The 18,816-nt window shown below is 35.6% G+C and overlaps 1 protein-coding gene across 2 annotated transcripts; it reads left to right on the forward strand.

The window, feature by feature from the left end:
* The first annotated feature begins 490 nt into the window (after positions 1-490).
* Positions 491-15,069, forward strand: LOC306849148 (septin-5). 2 transcript variants are annotated; one of them, XM_079383990.1, is made up of 11 exons: positions 491-598; positions 8,792-8,882; positions 8,965-9,051; positions 9,678-9,801; positions 10,181-10,315; positions 11,274-11,391; positions 11,537-11,638; positions 11,896-11,992; positions 13,088-13,223; positions 13,342-13,444; positions 14,450-15,069. In XM_079383990.1, exons 2-11 carry the CDS (start codon positions 8,873-8,875, stop codon positions 14,510-14,512), a joined length of 975 nt encoding a protein of 324 aa, XP_079240116.1. In that variant the 5' UTR covers positions 491-598; positions 8,792-8,872; the 3' UTR covers positions 14,513-15,069. The 2 variants fall into 2 exon arrangements, with proteins under 2 accessions (XP_079240116.1, XP_079240115.1); XM_079383989.1 differs by lacking the exon at positions 491-598 and adding an exon at positions 6,989-7,334.
* The last annotated feature ends 3,747 nt before the right edge of the window (positions 15,070-18,816 follow it).

An 18,816-nucleotide genomic window follows, 5' to 3' on the forward strand; every position in this document is an offset into this window, starting at 1 on the left:
TAAGAGCCTGTTTGCCTTCTCCCCATACTCATAATAAGCATGCCTTGATTTAATCAATATCTCCTCAGTAGCAACAGCTGTCGAAATCAGCTTTTAAGAGAATATATTCATCATATACTGTAAGTATGATGTACGAAGGGTTATTTATATATTGATTTTCTAACTGCGACATACGATCTGTCAGATCTGCTATAGACCTCCTCTGTTTGTTCTTTTCAAATGATGTGTAAGATATAATTTGACCTCTAATATAGGCTTTGAATGTTTCCCAAATTGTGCTGTGTGTGTTATATCTGGGGTAGTCTATTTGGGAAGATTATAATTTCTGAATATTTTAACCATCTGATTTTTATATTTTCACAATTAATACATTTTTATTTACCAAAGTTACATTAAACAGCACTGTTGTAGTAGAGCCCCGTCAGCTGTGTCAATGAATGACGTGTTGGTGGGCGTGGTTTCGTATGCGCGGCCCCGCCCCTCTACGCCTGGGCTTCCCAGCGGGGCTGAGCGTGAGACAGACGGAACCCGAGCAGAGCAGAGACGGCCTGAAACATGACCACCAACATCCGATATAAGAGCAGGATAATGAAATCCGGTAATGATACAGACGCAGACGCTGTTTTACTCTGATTTGACTCTGTTTGACTGATGAAATGCTGATGATTTCTCTCTTCCTGCCTGTGCGTCTCCCGCATCCCGCACCTGCTGATGATGATGCTGCTGCGGCTCATGATGATCATGATGATGGTCGCATTCAGAGGACAGTGAGGTGAGAAACGACAAACTTCACCACATTTCGCAATTTTACTTCACTTTTAGAGTTTCTATGAATTCGGTTAATTTCCACAGAGATAAACCGCTCGACAAAAAATCTCGGTTTTAAGTTATATAGCTACATTTTGTGTGTACAAATCATTTTTGTGTGCTCGTGCTCACGTTTAAGAGATTTCGGCAGATCGTGTCTCCCACCCTCGACTGACGCACTTTATTTCTCATCAACTAGCCGTCAGCATTATTATTGTTATTATTATAAAGCATCGGTCTTACATTCTGGCCTTGAGGAAATCTGATGTCTGCTGGCTGTCTTCTGTCGTTCTGAGCTCTGATAGAGGATGATAGTGCTGTTGTCATGGTTACAGGAGCCTGAGTGTGTGAGAGGGGCATATAGCAGAGATGCCTGAAGAAGTGTGAACCCTGAGCTCTACATGTTTATAGTATTTTCTGATCACAGTTAAAGCGGAACAGAGTGCTAACTGCTCAAGCAATCAGATCTGTTGATGATTTGCACCTAAATGTTGTCTCACACCTTCTAGTATCACCCATAAAATGGTTTGGACTATCATTTTTTATTTGTGTTGATGTATTAATAACTTTAGTTCATGTTACAATCCAATTGTTTTCATGTTATTGGACACATATCCACAACTGGACATCAATATTTTTGAATCACTGCATATATTTAAAAGTATTATTATTATGCAAGGATGCATTAAATTAATCCAAAGTAACAGTAAAGACATTTATAATGTTCAAAAGATTTCCAATAAGTTCTGTTCAAAGAATTAGTATCCACAAAAAAATATGAAGCAACCCAACTGTTTTCAGCATTGATAATAGTCATAAATGTGACACTGAAGACCATAGTAATGATGCTGAAAATTCAGCTTTGCATCACAGGAATAAATTATATTTTAAAATATATTCAAATAGAAAGCTGTTGTTTTAAATTGTATAAATGTTTCACAATATCATTGTTTTTACGGTATTTTTGATATAAAAAAAATCCATCCTTGTTGAGCAGAAGAGACTTCCTTCAAAAACATTTAAAGACCCTAAACTTTTAAACAATATCTGACAACAGTTATAATTATATTTGCATATAGATGTAATGCATGTATGAAAATATCAATTGCTGGTAAATTTCAGAAACAGTTTCAATGAAACGGCAAGTAACTGTTTAATTTATAAATTTAAAAAAAGAATTTGGTACCGTATAAATGCATCTTTTAAATGATACTGTAAACTCTGTTTTACTATACAGACTGAAGCTGTTCTGAAGGTTAGTAATTTCACAGCCTCCAGCACTTGACCCATGAACACACAGACACACATGCGCACATATGTAGTTACTAGAAAGCTCATCCTACGCAAAAGCAGAAATGCAACAGTTCACACCCCCACACACATACACACATTCTGTCAGTGCTTCAAGATCTTTCTCTCTCTCACTGTCATTCTCCTCTTCCTTCCTTCTCCTCTTGTCCTCTTCTGGTCTCTTTCTCTCTATCTCTGTATTGAGGCTTAATGGCGTGGAAGGCTGGCTGCCATTTCAGACACATCTTATTTATCTCTGAAAAGGTCACTGCATTGAAATAAGATTGTGTGTAAGTGTGTGTGTGCATATAGAATAAGCTGACATGCAGCGTGACAGATGGCAGAATTGAAGTTTCCTTTGATCGTGAAGTCAAATGGCCTGTGCAGTTGCTCAAATGCCACAGCAAGAAACGTCCATCTCAGTATCTATCTACAGTATGAGAGAGGACAGTGTTCTGTAAGTGTTCCAGTCAAATACAACAGCTAGTGTAAGTTTTGGTTCACATTTAATTGGATTGACTTTCAATGTAAACATTAACAAAAAAACATCAACTCAGTCACCATACCTACTCTAATAGCATTCTTATTCTGTGTCTATGAATTGCAAAGAATGCAGGTAGTGACCAAACTTTAAAAAATGGAAAATAATTGTGCTTTTTGTCCTTTTTTGAGCTTGCCACTCCTTTTGCGTTCCACAGAAGAAAGTAATTCATGACATGAGGATGAGTGAATGATGACAGAATTGTTATATTTGGTTGAACTGTTCGTGTAAATGTGAGTTACTCTTTAAGTAATATACTCCACCATTCAAAAGTTTGGCTCAGAAAGATTTTTGTCTTTTTTAAGATGATTTTTTTTTGCATTATAAAGATAGTGTAGAATAGACAGGAAGTGAAGTGGGATAGAGAGAGGGGAGTGGGACCGGGAAAGTTCCTCGAGTCGAACTCGGGGTGCTTGCAACGCAACAGCGTTAAATGACACCCAATATAGGCTATCGGTGCCAACACAGATTTTTTCTTTTTGAAAGAAATTAATTATTTTATATAGAAAGCGCGCATTAAATTGTCAGTAAAAAATGTATATTACAAAAGATTTCTATTTCAAATAAATGCTTTTGGTTGTTGGTTTAAACCCCAAAAGGGACGATCCATCACTATTGTGCCCCTGAGCTAAACACTTAAACTCATGCGACTCCAGAGGAACCGTCCCTGTGATAAGTGTTCTGTAAGGAGGCAAGCTGCAGTGCAGGTGCAGTGAACCATTCAAACACATGCCCGCAGACCCAGTAAAGCTGACATGGTCTGAAAGTGAGAGGAAAGCAGTCACCCTCTGGGAACACCGTTCTGTCTATCTGCACTATTGGGTCTGTTTGTGCTTGACCCAGCACAGCTGCTATAGAGGCCTGAGGATGTTTAGTGAGTGCATTCATTCACTGCTCATCCTCCAACCTCTCTCCACCCGTCTTATCATCATGATATCATCAGGGTGTTCCACACCCACGGTCACTCACTCGGTGTAACGCGAGACGCACATGTGACATTAATGGATGACATCACTGGTCCCACCTCACTGAATAGCAGGCAGGAAATCACTGTCTGAGATGAGCAGGATATCTGCACCATCTGACCAAGATTTGCTGGAAGAAGAGATCGTATTATCTCAATGTACCGTTCTGGTTAAGTAAATACATTTGTGAATATACAATAAAAAAATGTCATGTATACAACTGTGTTGCTATGCAGTTGCTAAGATATTCTGAATGAATTACTTTCTTTGCTTTGCCATTTGGTTGCTAGGGTGTTCTGGGTTGTTGGTGATGCTATGTAGTTGATAATGTTTTCTCAATGGCTTTGTGTGCATTGCTATGCAGTTGCAGTGAACTTTACTGTTAGCTGCAGAAGCAGATCTTCTTAGTGTGTTGCTATGTTGTTGGGTGTTCTGAATGGTTGCCAGGATGTTGCTAAGCTAAGTGTTCTGAATGCATTTCTGTGGTTTCTAGGGTATTCTATGTGGTTGCCAGGGTGTTGCTATGCTATTCCTAAAGTATTCTGAATGCCTTGCTGTGTCCCAATTCGCCTACTTATACTATGCCCTAAAAGTATGTACTCTTTTTGTGAAAGTACATACTTTTGAAAGTAGTAGGCAGACTCTGTTGATTAGTTGCGTGCATCCAGTAACTGTTTAAACTGCCATGTCAATCATCTTGTCACAGTTAACATCATCCACATTTCGTTTAATTTCATTTCCTACCGTATTGGAGAGAAATGAAGAGGCACATTGTGAGTCTTTCATGCCGAGAACTCTGTTCATGTGTTTGCGTAATGATGCCTTTAAAAGTTAATGACCAAACGTATCATTATAAAAGTTCACAGTGTTGCTGCAGATTAAATATAACGTCGATAACATAAAAATATCTTTCATTAGGTCAGACATTGATTATTTATCACTCAAATACCTTTCTCTACGTGTCTGTCGGTCGCGCATATCCGCCATGTTTGTAGTTTGTTTTTGTTTTTAAACACTTTTTAATGCGTTTTTGTCGTTCGAATCCTCGTCCACCGCGCAATGTGTTGTGGGCAATATTAGCCGTTAGAGTGTGCATCAATCAGCACTTCGAATTCTAACTGGAAGTAGTATACCATCCGGGAATCTATCGCATACTTTTTTAAACATACTATGATTTGGGACATACTAATTATATTTTCGAATACTATGTAGGACGGATAGTATGCAAATTGGGACGCAGCACCTGTCTGTGTGTTGCTATGTTGTTGGGTGTTCTGATTGGTTGCCAGGGTGTTGCTAAGCAGTTGCTAAAGTGTTCTAAATGTCTTTCTGTGGTTTCTAGGGTATACTGGGTGGTTGCCAGGGTGTTGCTAAGCAGTTGCTAAAGTGTTCTGAAAGCCTTTCTGTGGTTTCTAGGGTATACTGGGTGGTTGCCAGGGTGTTGCTATGCATTTGCTAATATATTCTGAATGACTTTCTTTGCATTGTTGATATGTGGGTTCTAGGGTGTTCTGAATGGTTGCCAGGGTGTTGCTAAACGGTTGCAAAAGTGTTCTGAATGCCTTTCTGTGGTTTGTACGGTATTCTGAATGGCTGTCTGTGTGTTGTTATGTTTTTGGGTGTTCTGTTTGGTTTCCAGGGTGTTGCTATGCAGTTGCTAAGGTGATATAAATGGCTTTATGTGCATTGCTGTGGGGTTGCTAGGGTGTTTTTGGTGGTTGCCAGGGCATTGTCGTTCAGTTGCTAAGGTGTTTTGAGTTTGTGATCAAAATATGTGAAATGAAACTGTTTGCTCCATGTCTTTTGATGGGTTTGAAGATGTTTCTTTGATACTCTGATCGTATTAGAGTTCCTCAAGCAACTCAAACTGATTAAAAACAATAGAGATATGGGAGATATGGGTGTCTGATGAGGGTCGCTCCAGGTGGCACTCAGGGATGGCAGCTGGATGGTGAGAGGGTGTTGTTCTGTGTTGGGGGGGGGCGACCAAGGCTATTGTATCACTGAAGGACATCTGTTCTGCTCTATTCAACAGACCCCCTCTGGACCCCCCACCCCCCACCAACACACTCATTATCTATATGCATGACCAGACCCCCACCAACACCATAATGGGGCGATTCATGCTTAATATGAAGATGTTTATTAGTGCTGTTTGCTCAGACGTCACTAGTATTGTTGCTCATATTAGGGTTAGTGATCTGAATGAACCCCTCAAACCCTAACTGAGCTGCACATGCAAGTGTTTCATTCAGGAAATGTAAACAATCTAGTTTGAAGATGTGCAGTCACACATATATTCACAAAATCTGGTTTGACAGGCTTCGATATGAGCACATGCATGGAATATTACACATTAGGCAGGAATTTTATGACACATTCAGTAATGAGGCTTTTAATGCATTTAAACTTACATTCATTAACTCTTGTGGTTCATAACAGGCCTATTATTTAAATATAATGTCAATAGATTCCATTTTCATGTTTCATAACACTCGCGCCCCCTAGTGAAATGATATGTATATATATATATATATATATATATATATATATATATATATATATATATATATATATATATATATATATATATATATATAGAGAGAGAGAGAGAGAGAGAGAGTCTATTTTGCTTATAAAGGCTGCATTTATTTGAAGAAAAATAAAACAGTAAAATCACTAATAATATGAAATATTATTACAATTTAAAATAACAGTGTTCATATCTGAATATATTTTCAAATGTAATTTATTCCTGTGATGGTAAAGCTGTATTTTCAGCATCATTACTCCAGTCTTCAGTGTCACAGGATCCTTCAGAAATCATTCTAATATACTGATTTTCTGCTCAAGAAACATATGTGATTATTATCAATGTTGAAAACAGTTGTGCTGCTTCATATTTTGTCAAAACTGTGATACATTATTTTTTTTTTAAGAATAGAAAGTTCAAAACAAAGGCAGTTATTTGAAATAGAAATCTTTGTAACATTATAAATATTTCACTGTCACTTTTGATCAATTTAATCCGTTTTTGCTAAATAAAATGATTCATTTCATTAAAAAACTCTTACTGACCCTATGCATCATCATATATCTGAAAATAACGCTCTAGTAAAGGTCAGGCTGCTGTGCTGTAGTCTGTAGAAAAGCTGCCAGTCTGGCAAGGTCTGTTGGGAAGGGTGTGGCTGCTGTCTTACTAAATGTGTCTTGCTCCCTTAAACACACACACACACACACACACACACACGCACACACATACAGAAATCCCTGCACCTCAGAGCCGGCTGTGGGGAAAAAAAGTGGGGGAGGAATGAACGCCTAAATGAATGAGTGTTTTTATTCCGTTTTCAACTGCCTCCCCCCTCCCTTCCTGTCTAAAATTGCTTTCATGCTTTTTTTCCTTTACGTCTTTTTGTTTCTCCTGCTCACTCTCTCTCACTCACTACCTTCTTTTGTCAGCCTTTCATTCAGTCATGTGGGGATTCCTCTGCCTGCCTGTCTGAACACGGCGCGCTGGGATGTGCCGTGGGCAAGAAAAGACAGAAAACAGGGAAAAGGATTCAGAGAGGGTATATAGAGGCAGAGAGTGATAAAGTGAGGGTCACGCAGGTTTAAAGAGGGACGCCACACATTTCTGAGACGTCTGGTTCAGGATGGACACCATGATGCTGCAGGAGAAACTTGTGGAGAAACTTCTGTGTCCCCGAACCAGAACCACCAGACAGAAGGTTCGCTGCTTATGTCTATCTATCTATCTATCTATCTATCTATCTATCTATCTATCTATCTATCTATCTATCTATCTATCTATCTATCTATCTATCTATCTATCTATCTATCTATCTATCTATCTATCTATCTATCTATCTAAGTTAGAAAAGCTGCTTCAGTTTAGTTTGTAAATAGTATTATGCTACATGATATTACATGATATTGTGTCAATTTTGTTTGTGTTAGCGGTTTTGCTCAAACTTAAAATTACTTAAAGGACTATTTAAAGGATTTAACCTGACTATTATACTAGCTGCCACTTAGCAACACCCTAGCAACCACCCTAGCAACCTCATAGTAACATGCTTAAATCAATCAGAACACTTTAACAACTGCAGAGCAACACCCTAACAAAAAGGTATTGTGCCTTTTTATCTCACCTTTTGGACTTTTTTTTTTTAATATTGCGATATGAACTCAATATCGCAAGATATAAACTCAGTTGTGAGAAAGAAAGTCAGAATTGTGATATAGAAATGCAGAATTGCAAGAAAAATCTGATGCAAGATGAAAACTCGAAAAAATCTTTATTTTATTTTTTCAGAATTTCGAGAAACAAAGTCTGAATTGTGAAATATAAACTTGGAAATGTGAGGGAAAAAGTCCGATTTGTGAGATAAAATGCAATTACTTTTTTTTTATTCCATTGAAGAGACAAGCTTCCATAATAGTGATGTGTTAAAAAAAACACATGATAAACAACCAATTTTTAGATTTGTAACCAAAGTTAATTAAATATAAAAACTTTTATTTAGGTTTTATTTATGAAAAGATAATGCATTACAATATGCATTATGAATACCTTTAAAATGCATTCTACATGAAAGCTACAGGTGAAGCATTACCACATTTTCTCCAGAAAATGTACAAGTCTAGTTGATGCTTTACACACATGCATCTTTATCCCTCTTCTCTCACACACACTGTGCACGTGGGGTGAGATACGCCAGGGTGTCTCTGTTCTAGGATGATGGGCAGCGGAAACACACATGACGTGTGAGATGCTCTGGCAGTCAGATGAGTTGAGTTTGAGTGTGTTAAAAAGGCCTTTTCAGCTTATGTAAATATGGCTTCTGTGTGTGTGTGGTCAGTCGGTTTGGCCTGGACACTGAGCTGGTTCTGCTGTCGGGTTTAATGGTGATTTTGCTTCCCGTCAGTAATTTCTGTGTTCTCAGTGTCAGTTTGAGCGGTTATGACTGCTGAGCGGTTTCCGGCACAGTTGGTGGATCTGCAGGAGACTCAACAGTACTGGGCTTTTCATTCTCTGCTATTTTTATGCCAGTCTGACGATTCACAGACGTTCGGTCTTAAAGAGACAGTTCACCCAATCCTTCAAAACCTCTATAACCTTCTTTCTTCCATAAAATGCAAAAAGATTATACAGAACATTAATGTTTTGACTTGTGTATTTCAGGACAAGCAGTATGTTGGCTTCGCTACGCTTCCTAATCAGGTCCACAGGAAGTCAGTGAAGAAGGGCTTTGACTTCACTCTGATGGTGGCAGGTTTGTCTGAAATCATCACTATAGTTGTCACTGACTTCATGCTCGTCCTTGTCATTAACAAGAGCATTTTGTGTGTTTTTAGGTGAATCTGGATTGGGAAAGTCTACTCTAGTAAACAGCCTCTTCCTCACAGATCTCTATAAAGACAGAAAATTACTAAATGCTGAAGGTAAGAGTAGTCTTAAAGGAACAGTACACCTAAAATAACAGTTCTGTTAAGAATACAAAACACACTGCTGTTTAAAGTTTGGGGTCTTTTGGGTTTGGATTTTTTTTTTTTAAGGAATTAATATTTTTATTTAGCATAAATTCATTAAATTGATCAAAAGTGATAGTAAATGCATTTATAATGTTACAAAAGATTTCAGAGATAAATTCTGTCTTTTTTAACTTTTCTATTCATCTGAGATTTATAAAAAAAATCTATGTATCAGTGTGTCTACAAAAATATGAAGCAGCACAACTGTTTTCAACATTAATAGTAATCATAAATGTTTCTTAAGCAGCAAATCAGTATATTAGAATGATTTCTGAAGGATCATGTGATGCTGAAAACTGGAGTAATGATGCTGAAAATACAGCTTTGATCACACAAATAAATTACATTTTACTATATATTCACATAGAAAACAGTTATTTTAAATTGTCTTAATATTTCACAATATTACCGTTATACTGTATACATTACTCTTACCAACCCCAAGCTTTTTAACAGTAGTGTAGCATATACATAAGTGTACACCTCTTCAACAGGTTTGTTAGTTTGAGTGTTATATTGTGTGTTTTCTGTAACAGAGCGTATTAATCAGACGGTTGAGATCACCAAACACACGGTCGACATCGAGGAGAAAGGAGTCAAGCTCAAACTCACCATTGTGGACACGCCAGGGTTTGGAGACGCAGTCAATAACAATGAATGGTAAGAATTCAGCTGTTCCCAGCATCCCATGAGCACAATTACAAATCTGATGGTTACGGTCGTAGATGCTGATTGTTCAATACAGCATTTTATGAAAGCAAAAAGACTTTAGTCATGTCTGTATTCACAATATAGCAGCCATGGGAGTCTGAGTAGTTTCCCAGACTGGGGATTCAAAGCTAATGATTAAATAAATTAATTTAATCATGTGCCCATTAACTGATATTACAGAACTGAACCGTGCACATGCAAATGTATTGCTAATTTAGTGAAATATTTACTATTTAGGTCAAATGAGTTCAGCAGACAGAAAAGCCTTAGTATGTTATTGTGTACAATCTTGTCTGTCTGAAGAGTTTGTGTTTTTGTGTGTTTGCAGTTGGAAGCCCATCACAGACTACATCGACCAGCAGTTTGAGCAGTACTTCAGAGACGAGAGTGGACTGAACCGAAAGAACATACTAGACAACAGAGTACACTGCTGCCTGTACTTCATCCCGCCGTTTGGACACGGGTACGAGTGGGTGTCACGGGTCTGTCTTATATGGGTCAAGTCATATGCATCATCTTCACATTTGCATAATCAGCCTCAGACCATCCAAGATGTAGATGAGTTTGTTTCTTCATCAGAACAGATTTGGAGAAATGTAGCATTACATCACTTGCTCACCAATGGATGCTCAGCAGTGAATGGGTGCCGTCAGAATGAGAGTCCAGACAGCTGATAAAAACATCCCAATAATCCACAAGTAATCCACACCACTTCAGTCATGTCTTGTGAAGCGAAAAGCTGTGTGTTTGTAACATGCAAACAAATCATGTTTTTAACTTCAAACTGATGCTTCCGAGTCCATAATCCATAATATTGGTTTCTCCAGTGAAAAGTTTGTCTCATCTGAATCACGCCAAAACAGTTCTAAACAAATGTATGGGTGGATTTTGATGTGAAGGACAACAGGAGATGGACTTTCTCACTGCTTTACTATGGATTATGGACTCATATTTTGGCTAGAAGCAACGACTCAAGGTTAAAAATGTCTTACTGATGGTTTTGTTTCTTAGAAACATCTTTTCACTTCACAAGACATTAACTGATGGACTGGAGTGGTGTGGGTTACTGTGATGTTTTTATCAGCTCTCATTCTGACGGCACCCATTCACATTGGTGAGCAAGCGATCTGATGAAGAAACAAACTCCTCTACATCTCGGATGGCCTGAGGGTTAACACATTTTCAGCACATTTTCATTTTTGGTGAACTATTCCTTTAGTAAACTTGACACTGACGCAGATGTGAATTCATAATTCATATCATTCTTAAATATGAATGTGTATAAAATTAAACATATTTGACTTGCAGGTCTTGCATCACAGAAAGCAATTAATGCAAATTGTATTTAATGCTTAATATGGGTGAATATAATTAGAGATGGAGTTAGCATCAGTTATTCAGACTCTATTTCTGCTGTGCAGTTTGCGGCCGGTGGACGTGGAGTTCATGAAGGCTCTGCATGAGAAAGTGAACATCATTCCTCTGATCTCTAAAGCGGACTGTCTCACTCCTAATGAGGTCAAAAAGCTCAAGGACAGGGTGAGTGCACACTATCGCATCGCAACAGTTTTTAAAGCGTGCTCCTGATGGAAGCCGTGTCTGATTCAAGCCGGCTGTTTCCTGCACATTTGCAGGTTGTGCAGCATGATTGTTGTGTTCATAGTGTGCATCTGTTGTCCTGCAGGTGCGAGACGAGATCGAGCGCTTCGGGATTAAAGTGTATCAGTTTCCCGAGTGTGACTCTGATGAAGAAGAGGAGTTCAAACAGATGGACAAAGAGCTGAAGGTCTGGCAAACATCCCATAAAACATTCAGTCTGAAATCTCCACTAAATCATTTCACTCCATTTGGATTGATTTTACCCTCATTATGGACTTTTTACTGCTGCCAACAGCTGGAGGAGTGAAGCTGATAAACTGCTGTCATGTGCAGATGTTTTTCATGAGGCAGATTAAAGTGTTGCTGCACATAAATATGATGCGGGGGCAGTGTGTATATATTGAATACTGAATGATTTATGTGTTGTGTGTGTGTGTGCTGTAGGAGTGCACTCCGTTTGCTGTCATTGGCAGTAATACAGTGGTGGAGGCCAGAGGTCAAAGGGTCAGAGGTCGTCTTTACCCCTGGGGTATCGTGGAAGGTCAGAAACATTCTTAACAAGTAAAAGTGGGCATTAACGCTTGGCAAATGGATTGTACAACACTTATTCTATGTCAGAGGTGCCGTGATGATAGGGCTGGGCGATAAACAATATCATATCAAGACTTTGATCAAATTTATGTCGATAAGGATGTTTTAACTCTGATTCACTTCAGAAGCTTTTCACAGTTTCATTTGAGAAAAAACTACCAGCAAATAAACCAAGAAACTCAAAGATCTTTGACAAACTGCCAAAAAGTTTGTTTTAACTTAATTAAATTATGACAGAAATATATTACTATTGTTTATTAAAGTATTTCTCAAAGTAATAAATAATAATAATTTTAAGGAATATCATATTGATAAAAAAAAATTTGTTTTGTTGCAAATTAATTGTTATATTTTCTTTTGATTGCATTAGAAAATATTTACTAGGTTGTTAAAGTTTTATATACACATTTTGATGATAAATTTGAAAAATATCATAAAATCCAGAAAGAAATTCAATGGAAACACAGAATTCAAGGAAAAATCTAATGTATTTCTTGTAGCCCTAAATTAAAAGGTAGCAACTGTGTGGAGTTTAATTGTAAAAAAATTTAAAATAAAAATTATATCCATTCTCAAGGTCTAACAAACATGGAAAGCTTTCCTTCCCCATTAATGGTAAAAACAATATTATTTATATATATATATATATATATATATATATATATATATATATATAGTGATAATTATCAACATCATATGCTATGGGAAAAAATATTTTGATAATATAATATATCACAAATCCATATACTGAAGTGTACATGCTTTTTAGGCCAATATTGCCAACAACATACATAGGTTGTTCCAATACTAGTCTATTGCAAGAGTTTCTGGCCATTAAAGTATGCACTTTATCATCATTAGTAAGTGCAGTACATACTGCTCATATGTAGTATGTGATGTTACAGCATGAACTGCAGTGTCCCAGGAAACACATGACGTGATCATAAAAATAAAATTGTCTTCCAAATGAATAAATGTAAATGTAGTTATGTTTGTGTGTTTGTGACAGTGACCTCTATTGCATTTCTTTGTGTGTGTTGTTCAGTGGAGAATCAATCTCACTGTGACTTTGTGAAACTGAGGAACATGCTGATTCGCTCTCACATGCACGACCTGAAAGACGTGACGTGCGACGTGCACTACGAAAACTACAGAGCCCTCTGCATCCAGGAGATGACCAGGTGTGTGACATGTACAGTCAGCCTTCAGGCGGTGTAAATGACATGCTGACCTGAGGCTGTTTGACTTTCCAGCCCAGATGTGCTTCATATAATGCATGTGTGTGTGTGTGTGTTTCAGTAAACTGGCGCAGGATAACCGTACGGACAGTCCACTACCCATCCTGCCTCTGCCCACACCAGACGTGGAGACGGAGAGACTCATTAAGATGAAGGATGAAGAGGTACAGAGCACTCAGATTTGTGCTATAGATTTCTATATAGTTAATAGGACTCTAGTGCTATTTTACTAACACTGAGATTCTTACTTATTATAGATCTCATTAATATTTGTCTATTTTCCATTTTCAATTTAGATTTAGTAATAATAATAAAATAAGGTTACCATTTGAATTTATTTAATTTTAATTAACATTTATTTTATTTCAAGTAATGAAAATGTTTTGTTTTAGTTACTGTAATAACTAATATCCTTATGGACATGGTAGTTTAATTAATATTTATGGTCTCCGTAGATACATTTCCATATGGATTCATTGTTATAGATACTTTGGAGGATTTAATTGCCAGTAATTATCATGCTCATTTTGGCCAGTATTATAAATCTATACTTTTTTGTGTTTTTTTTTTTTCATGTTTATCTTCCAATTTAGCTTCATATTCATATTTTCACTTCATTTTCTTCAAATAAGGAAAAACATAAGCAATTTATTGTAAAGTAGCCACACTGCGATATAAAATTTAGATAAAAAAATGTAGTAAAGCAGAGCAGTACACAGCTAGAGAAGTAAAATACAAAAACAGTGAAAAAAAAAATCATATAAAATAAAAATGCAATAAAATCACCAATATTGTGAAATATTTAAAATAGCTGCTTTCTAAGTGAATATATTTTAAGTTGTAATTTATTCCTGTGATGCAAAGCTGAATTTTCAGCATTACTCCAGTCTTCAGTGTCACATGATCTTCAGAAATCATAATAATATACTGATTTGCTGCTCAATAAATATTTGTCATTATTATCAATGCTAACAGTTGCTGCATTTGTTTGTGAAAGTTATGGTACATTTTAATTTTCAAGATTCTTCTATGAAAATAAAGCATAGAAAAACAGCATTTATTTTAAATAGAAATATTTTGCAACATTATAAATGTTCACTTTTGATCAATTTAATACATCCTTGCTAAATAGAATAATAATAATAAACTGTGTTGTTTTGTATGTGCAGCTGAAGAGAATGCAGGAGATGCTGGAAAAGATGCAACAACAGATGCATGAGAAAGACCAGTGATACACACACACACACACACACACACTACGGCCCTCACAGCAGCCCTCAGATGTGAATGCATTTAAATGATACTGTATAAATATTATATCTACAGGTCTGAGCCTCAGATCAGCTGTTCTCGGTGCTTCTGTCTGCCTGCATCATCATGAACATACTTAAACCAGTCCAACTTAAATTAACCTCTGAAGGTATCTCCTTTATATTGACTTGCTTAATATATGTGTGAGTTGTTTTCTGAAACAGTGCAGGGGTTCATTAATGTGTGTGTGTGTGTGTGTTTGGAGAGACGGTGACGTCCTTTTGCTATGAATTTGTTGGGTTCGATGGCGGTTTTGATTTTTATAGTGAATGTGAACACAGTACTCTCCGATAACTGTTCCCAAGAAACATCCTCAGTTGGTTTTTGCTCATTTTATAACAATAATAATCTGAATAAATTCTATTCCATTATTATGAGTGTTTATGGCCTTTAATAATTTAATAATTTATATTATGATGTCAATTGTTTATGTAAATCTTGAAGTAAAGCTTGCTAATAAATGTGAATAATTTATCAGTTGTCATTGTTGTTTGTTCACTATAGTTTAATATCCGTATGATTGATCAGCAAGATACATCATTTCGAAGATATTTTGCTCCACCATATTTTCAGAAAGAAATTCGATAGGCCCCACTTGTTTCTTATTACAGATAGTACAGATATTACATTTCCATGGATGAAATATATTGTCATATGGTTGCTACGTATGATACCATATACTTGATATTTGACAAATCTAATGTACTGTAGTTACTCCAGTAATGTACTGTAACTAACATTAGGCCTTTTGGCACTCTTTCAATTGATCTCACATCTAAACAAATTACACAATATACATAAGTTCTGTAACTTAAATATGACTTATTCTTGATGTATTTAGCTGGTAATATAATCAAATATTGCTAATGTGCTCTTCTCTCCACCCATTGGGACCCTCAGTGAACTAAAGGGCTATTGGTTCAAATGAGATATTTGATCAAAATAAGGTTTTTATTTTATTTTAGATTTTATTTTTCCTCAATTTGAGGAAAATAAATAGAGCTATATAAAATAAAATAAATAAATAGAGCTATATAAAATAAAATAAATAAATAGAGCTATATAAAAAAACATGTTGCTTGGGAAAGCTTCTGGAACGCATCGAAATATAACAAGAAACATTGTAATAAAATGAAAGCATTAAATACAAAATTGTACAAAAAAATCTGTTAGGCGGAGAGAGAGAATAAACATTTACAGATGTATTTACAGACTATTAATAATACAGTGTAGTGATGTGTAAAATAAATCAATAATAAAATAAAAACACCATGACATCATTATTGTAAATGTCCAAAACATGATATTGCAGTGGTTTAGCAATAGTATTTGCTTGTCAGCATTAAATATATATTCATTATAATTGTAATAATAATACATTTTTTATTAACATTTAATTAAGTCATTTTGCAATTCAATTTCAACCTAAAAATCTGTATTGTGTTTTTCCTCTACACTGAGAACATGAAAAATGTGTATCATCCTGTACTTTTTTTTAATCTTTGTCTTTCTTGCTTCCTCCTGAAATTCTAGATAAGCATAAAACATCTCTGTTTATTCAGTTTAGTACTCCATGGAAGCAGCCGATATCTGGCACTGAAAACATATCTACTGTATTAGTTATTATTTAAGTGTCAATTGTTCCTCAGACAGCAATGAAGCTAAAGCCTCCTGCTTCTCAGATATTTATCCTGAGAAAACATCTGAAAGGAACTGTAGGAGAAACATCTGAGACCAATACTTGAATGAAATATAACAGAGCTTTTTGTTTTCTTACTAAACTTGCTTAGGAAGTACAAATGGGACAAAACATACTCCAAGGAAAAAAGCCAGGGGTTCAAGGATGGCCAAGCAATTACACTTCAAGAGAGAGAAAGTAATGTAAATAAATGAAAAATTAAAAAATAAATGAAAATCAATCAATCAATAAAATAAGCAGATCACATAACATTAAACATAATCTTTCCAACAAAACTAATTAATTATTAAATGAAAATGATACAAAAACTCCAAAAAGTGAGAATGCATTCAAAGTTTTAGTTGCCTTTCATAAACTTGCATTTGCAAGCAAAATAATTAAGTTGCATAGAAAGTAAACATTTGCTTTCCAAAAGTGAAAACTCCAAACAAAACATCCTTAAAGTAAAGCTCAAAGTCATCGTGCATGAAGTTTACAATGAACTGGCAAATGTCAGAAAGTACAGTTCACATCTATGATTAATCTGAATTTTGATACAATAAAGGTTTTAATAGGATAGTATTGATGAATAAGCGCAAAAGAAATCTCTTTAACCTTATTTTATTTTTTTCTCGTTCAAAAACATATACAGAGATACTTAACGTCAAACAGAACACAAACAAAGGTGGGGGATACATATAACAAATATACATTTTTAATATGAGAGATGTTTTTATACATTTCTTGTTTCTAGTAATTGTAATCGATGAGTCATAAAATATGTTAAGTTCTTTACAGAAAAACTTAAGAGGCATTATTTTTGCTTTGTGTACATGAAACTTCCCAAGAAGTAAAGTGTTATCAACTACATCTGATCCAGTATTACAATTCAAAAAAAGGATCATAGATTCATATATTTGAATTATTTGATCAAATATAGCAAAAACCAACATAGATACCTTCAGAATATTTACAGTTACAAAATAAGTGTTTCATTTTCTAAAATTTTGGTGAGACATCTTTTCTAAACTTGTTAATAAATGTGTTACAGGGATAGTACCTGCAATCTTTAACCTTATTTATCCATAGATCCTAATATAGCTGTGTTTCAGGAACGACAGCTGCAGTTCTCCAGCTCACCTGCGTGAATCTGCTGGATTCCTGTCATTACTGGCTCTGGCCTCTCAGATCAGCCTCTTCATCTTCATCACAGTGCTGGCCTCTGTCATCCTCTTCCTCCGGCGGTGTGAGCTGCTCATCCGAGAGGCTCGGCGCACGGAGGCGGAGAGCTTGAATAATGAATATGTCATGTTAAAAGACAGGAGCCTTTAGGAAGAGAGGGTCACAAACCAGAGCAAAACAAACAACTGTGTTCAGTTTCATTGTAATCACTTTGCACAGTTCAGTTTGATTTAAAACATGCTTTTAAATGTATCTCATTTTTGCATACATTTTCCAGGCATGCAATAAAAATGCAGTTTAGGCAACCAAATGTAATATTTACTGTAAAAATAACCCTAATTGGGGAAATTAAGGAATAAATCCCTTTCTTTTGTACTTTCTTTGAGAAAAAAAAAAAATAACTTTTGTAAACTTGACCCATATGGTCACAATTTTGGTGCATGTTCACACAGGTGCATGTGTTTTTGTTATTCATATCATTTTCTTTATTGCTTAAAATCATTTTTTAAACAAAGTGTAAAAAAGCGCAATATTCAATTATTATTATTGTTATTATTATCATTGTTATTGTTGTGTTGCTATACTTATATGGAGGGCCAAATTACTCAAAATTAAATAATTAATAAATGTTGAATTTTTCGGATTTTGTAATATCTATATGTGGCATCGCTTAAGCTGACAGTATCAAAAAAGCCCATGGATACAACATTCTGTAAGGGAAACGCAATATATATATATATATATATATATATATATATATAATAAATCATGATGTTATCTGTCATAAACATTATCAACGCTGTCAAAAACAGTAGCATTTAACACTAATACACAGATCTGTAGAACAAGTACAGAATGAAATGAACACTAGCCAAAGAAGTCTGCTATTTCATTCAGTATAGTAGTTCAATTTTTCACAAATGATGCTATAAACATTCATAAGAGCACCAGACAAAGTTATCAGCTATATAGCAATGCAAAAAAAATGTTGAGCCAACTTAAAATTTTAAAGCAACCAGCTTCAGCAGATTTTTGAGTTCTCTCAACTTATTTTTGTAGGAGATTCTCAACTTTTTGTTGTAAAAAACTCAAAAATCTGCTGAAGCTGGTTGCCTTAAAATATGAAGTTGGCTCAACAGTGTAGTTATTAATCAAATCTATAACAGTAATATGCATTGTTGCATGAATAATAGACAACTGATAAAATTATCCACTCCTAACTAAAGTATAAACAAATTTTGATGCAATAAATAGGGTATGATTTAAAAATGATTATCCCTCCAAAACAGAGAAAACATCATTTCACAACATCATTTCTGCCTCTTTTTCAGTGTGTCGTGTATATAATGAGTTGTGTTTGTAGGG

The sequence above is a fragment of the Barbus barbus genome, assembly GCF_936440315.1.
Source record: "Barbus barbus genome assembly, chromosome: 29".
Lineage (NCBI taxonomy): Eukaryota > Metazoa > Chordata > Actinopteri > Cypriniformes > Cyprinidae > Barbus > Barbus barbus.

Excerpts from the sequence above, each read along its gene's own strand:
- LOC306849148 (XM_079383989.1), top strand. The coding sequence starts at position 7,260 with ATGGACACCATGATGCTGCAGGAGAAACTTGTGGAGAAACTTCTGTGT. Across the intron at positions 10,316-11,273 it reads ATCCCGCCGTTTGGACACGG|TTTGCGGCCGGTGGACGTGG; the intron begins GTACGAGTGGGT and ends TCTGCTGTGCAG. Across the intron at positions 11,392-11,536 it reads TCAAAAAGCTCAAGGACAGG|GTGCGAGACGAGATCGAGCG; the intron begins GTGAGTGCACAC and ends GTTGTCCTGCAG.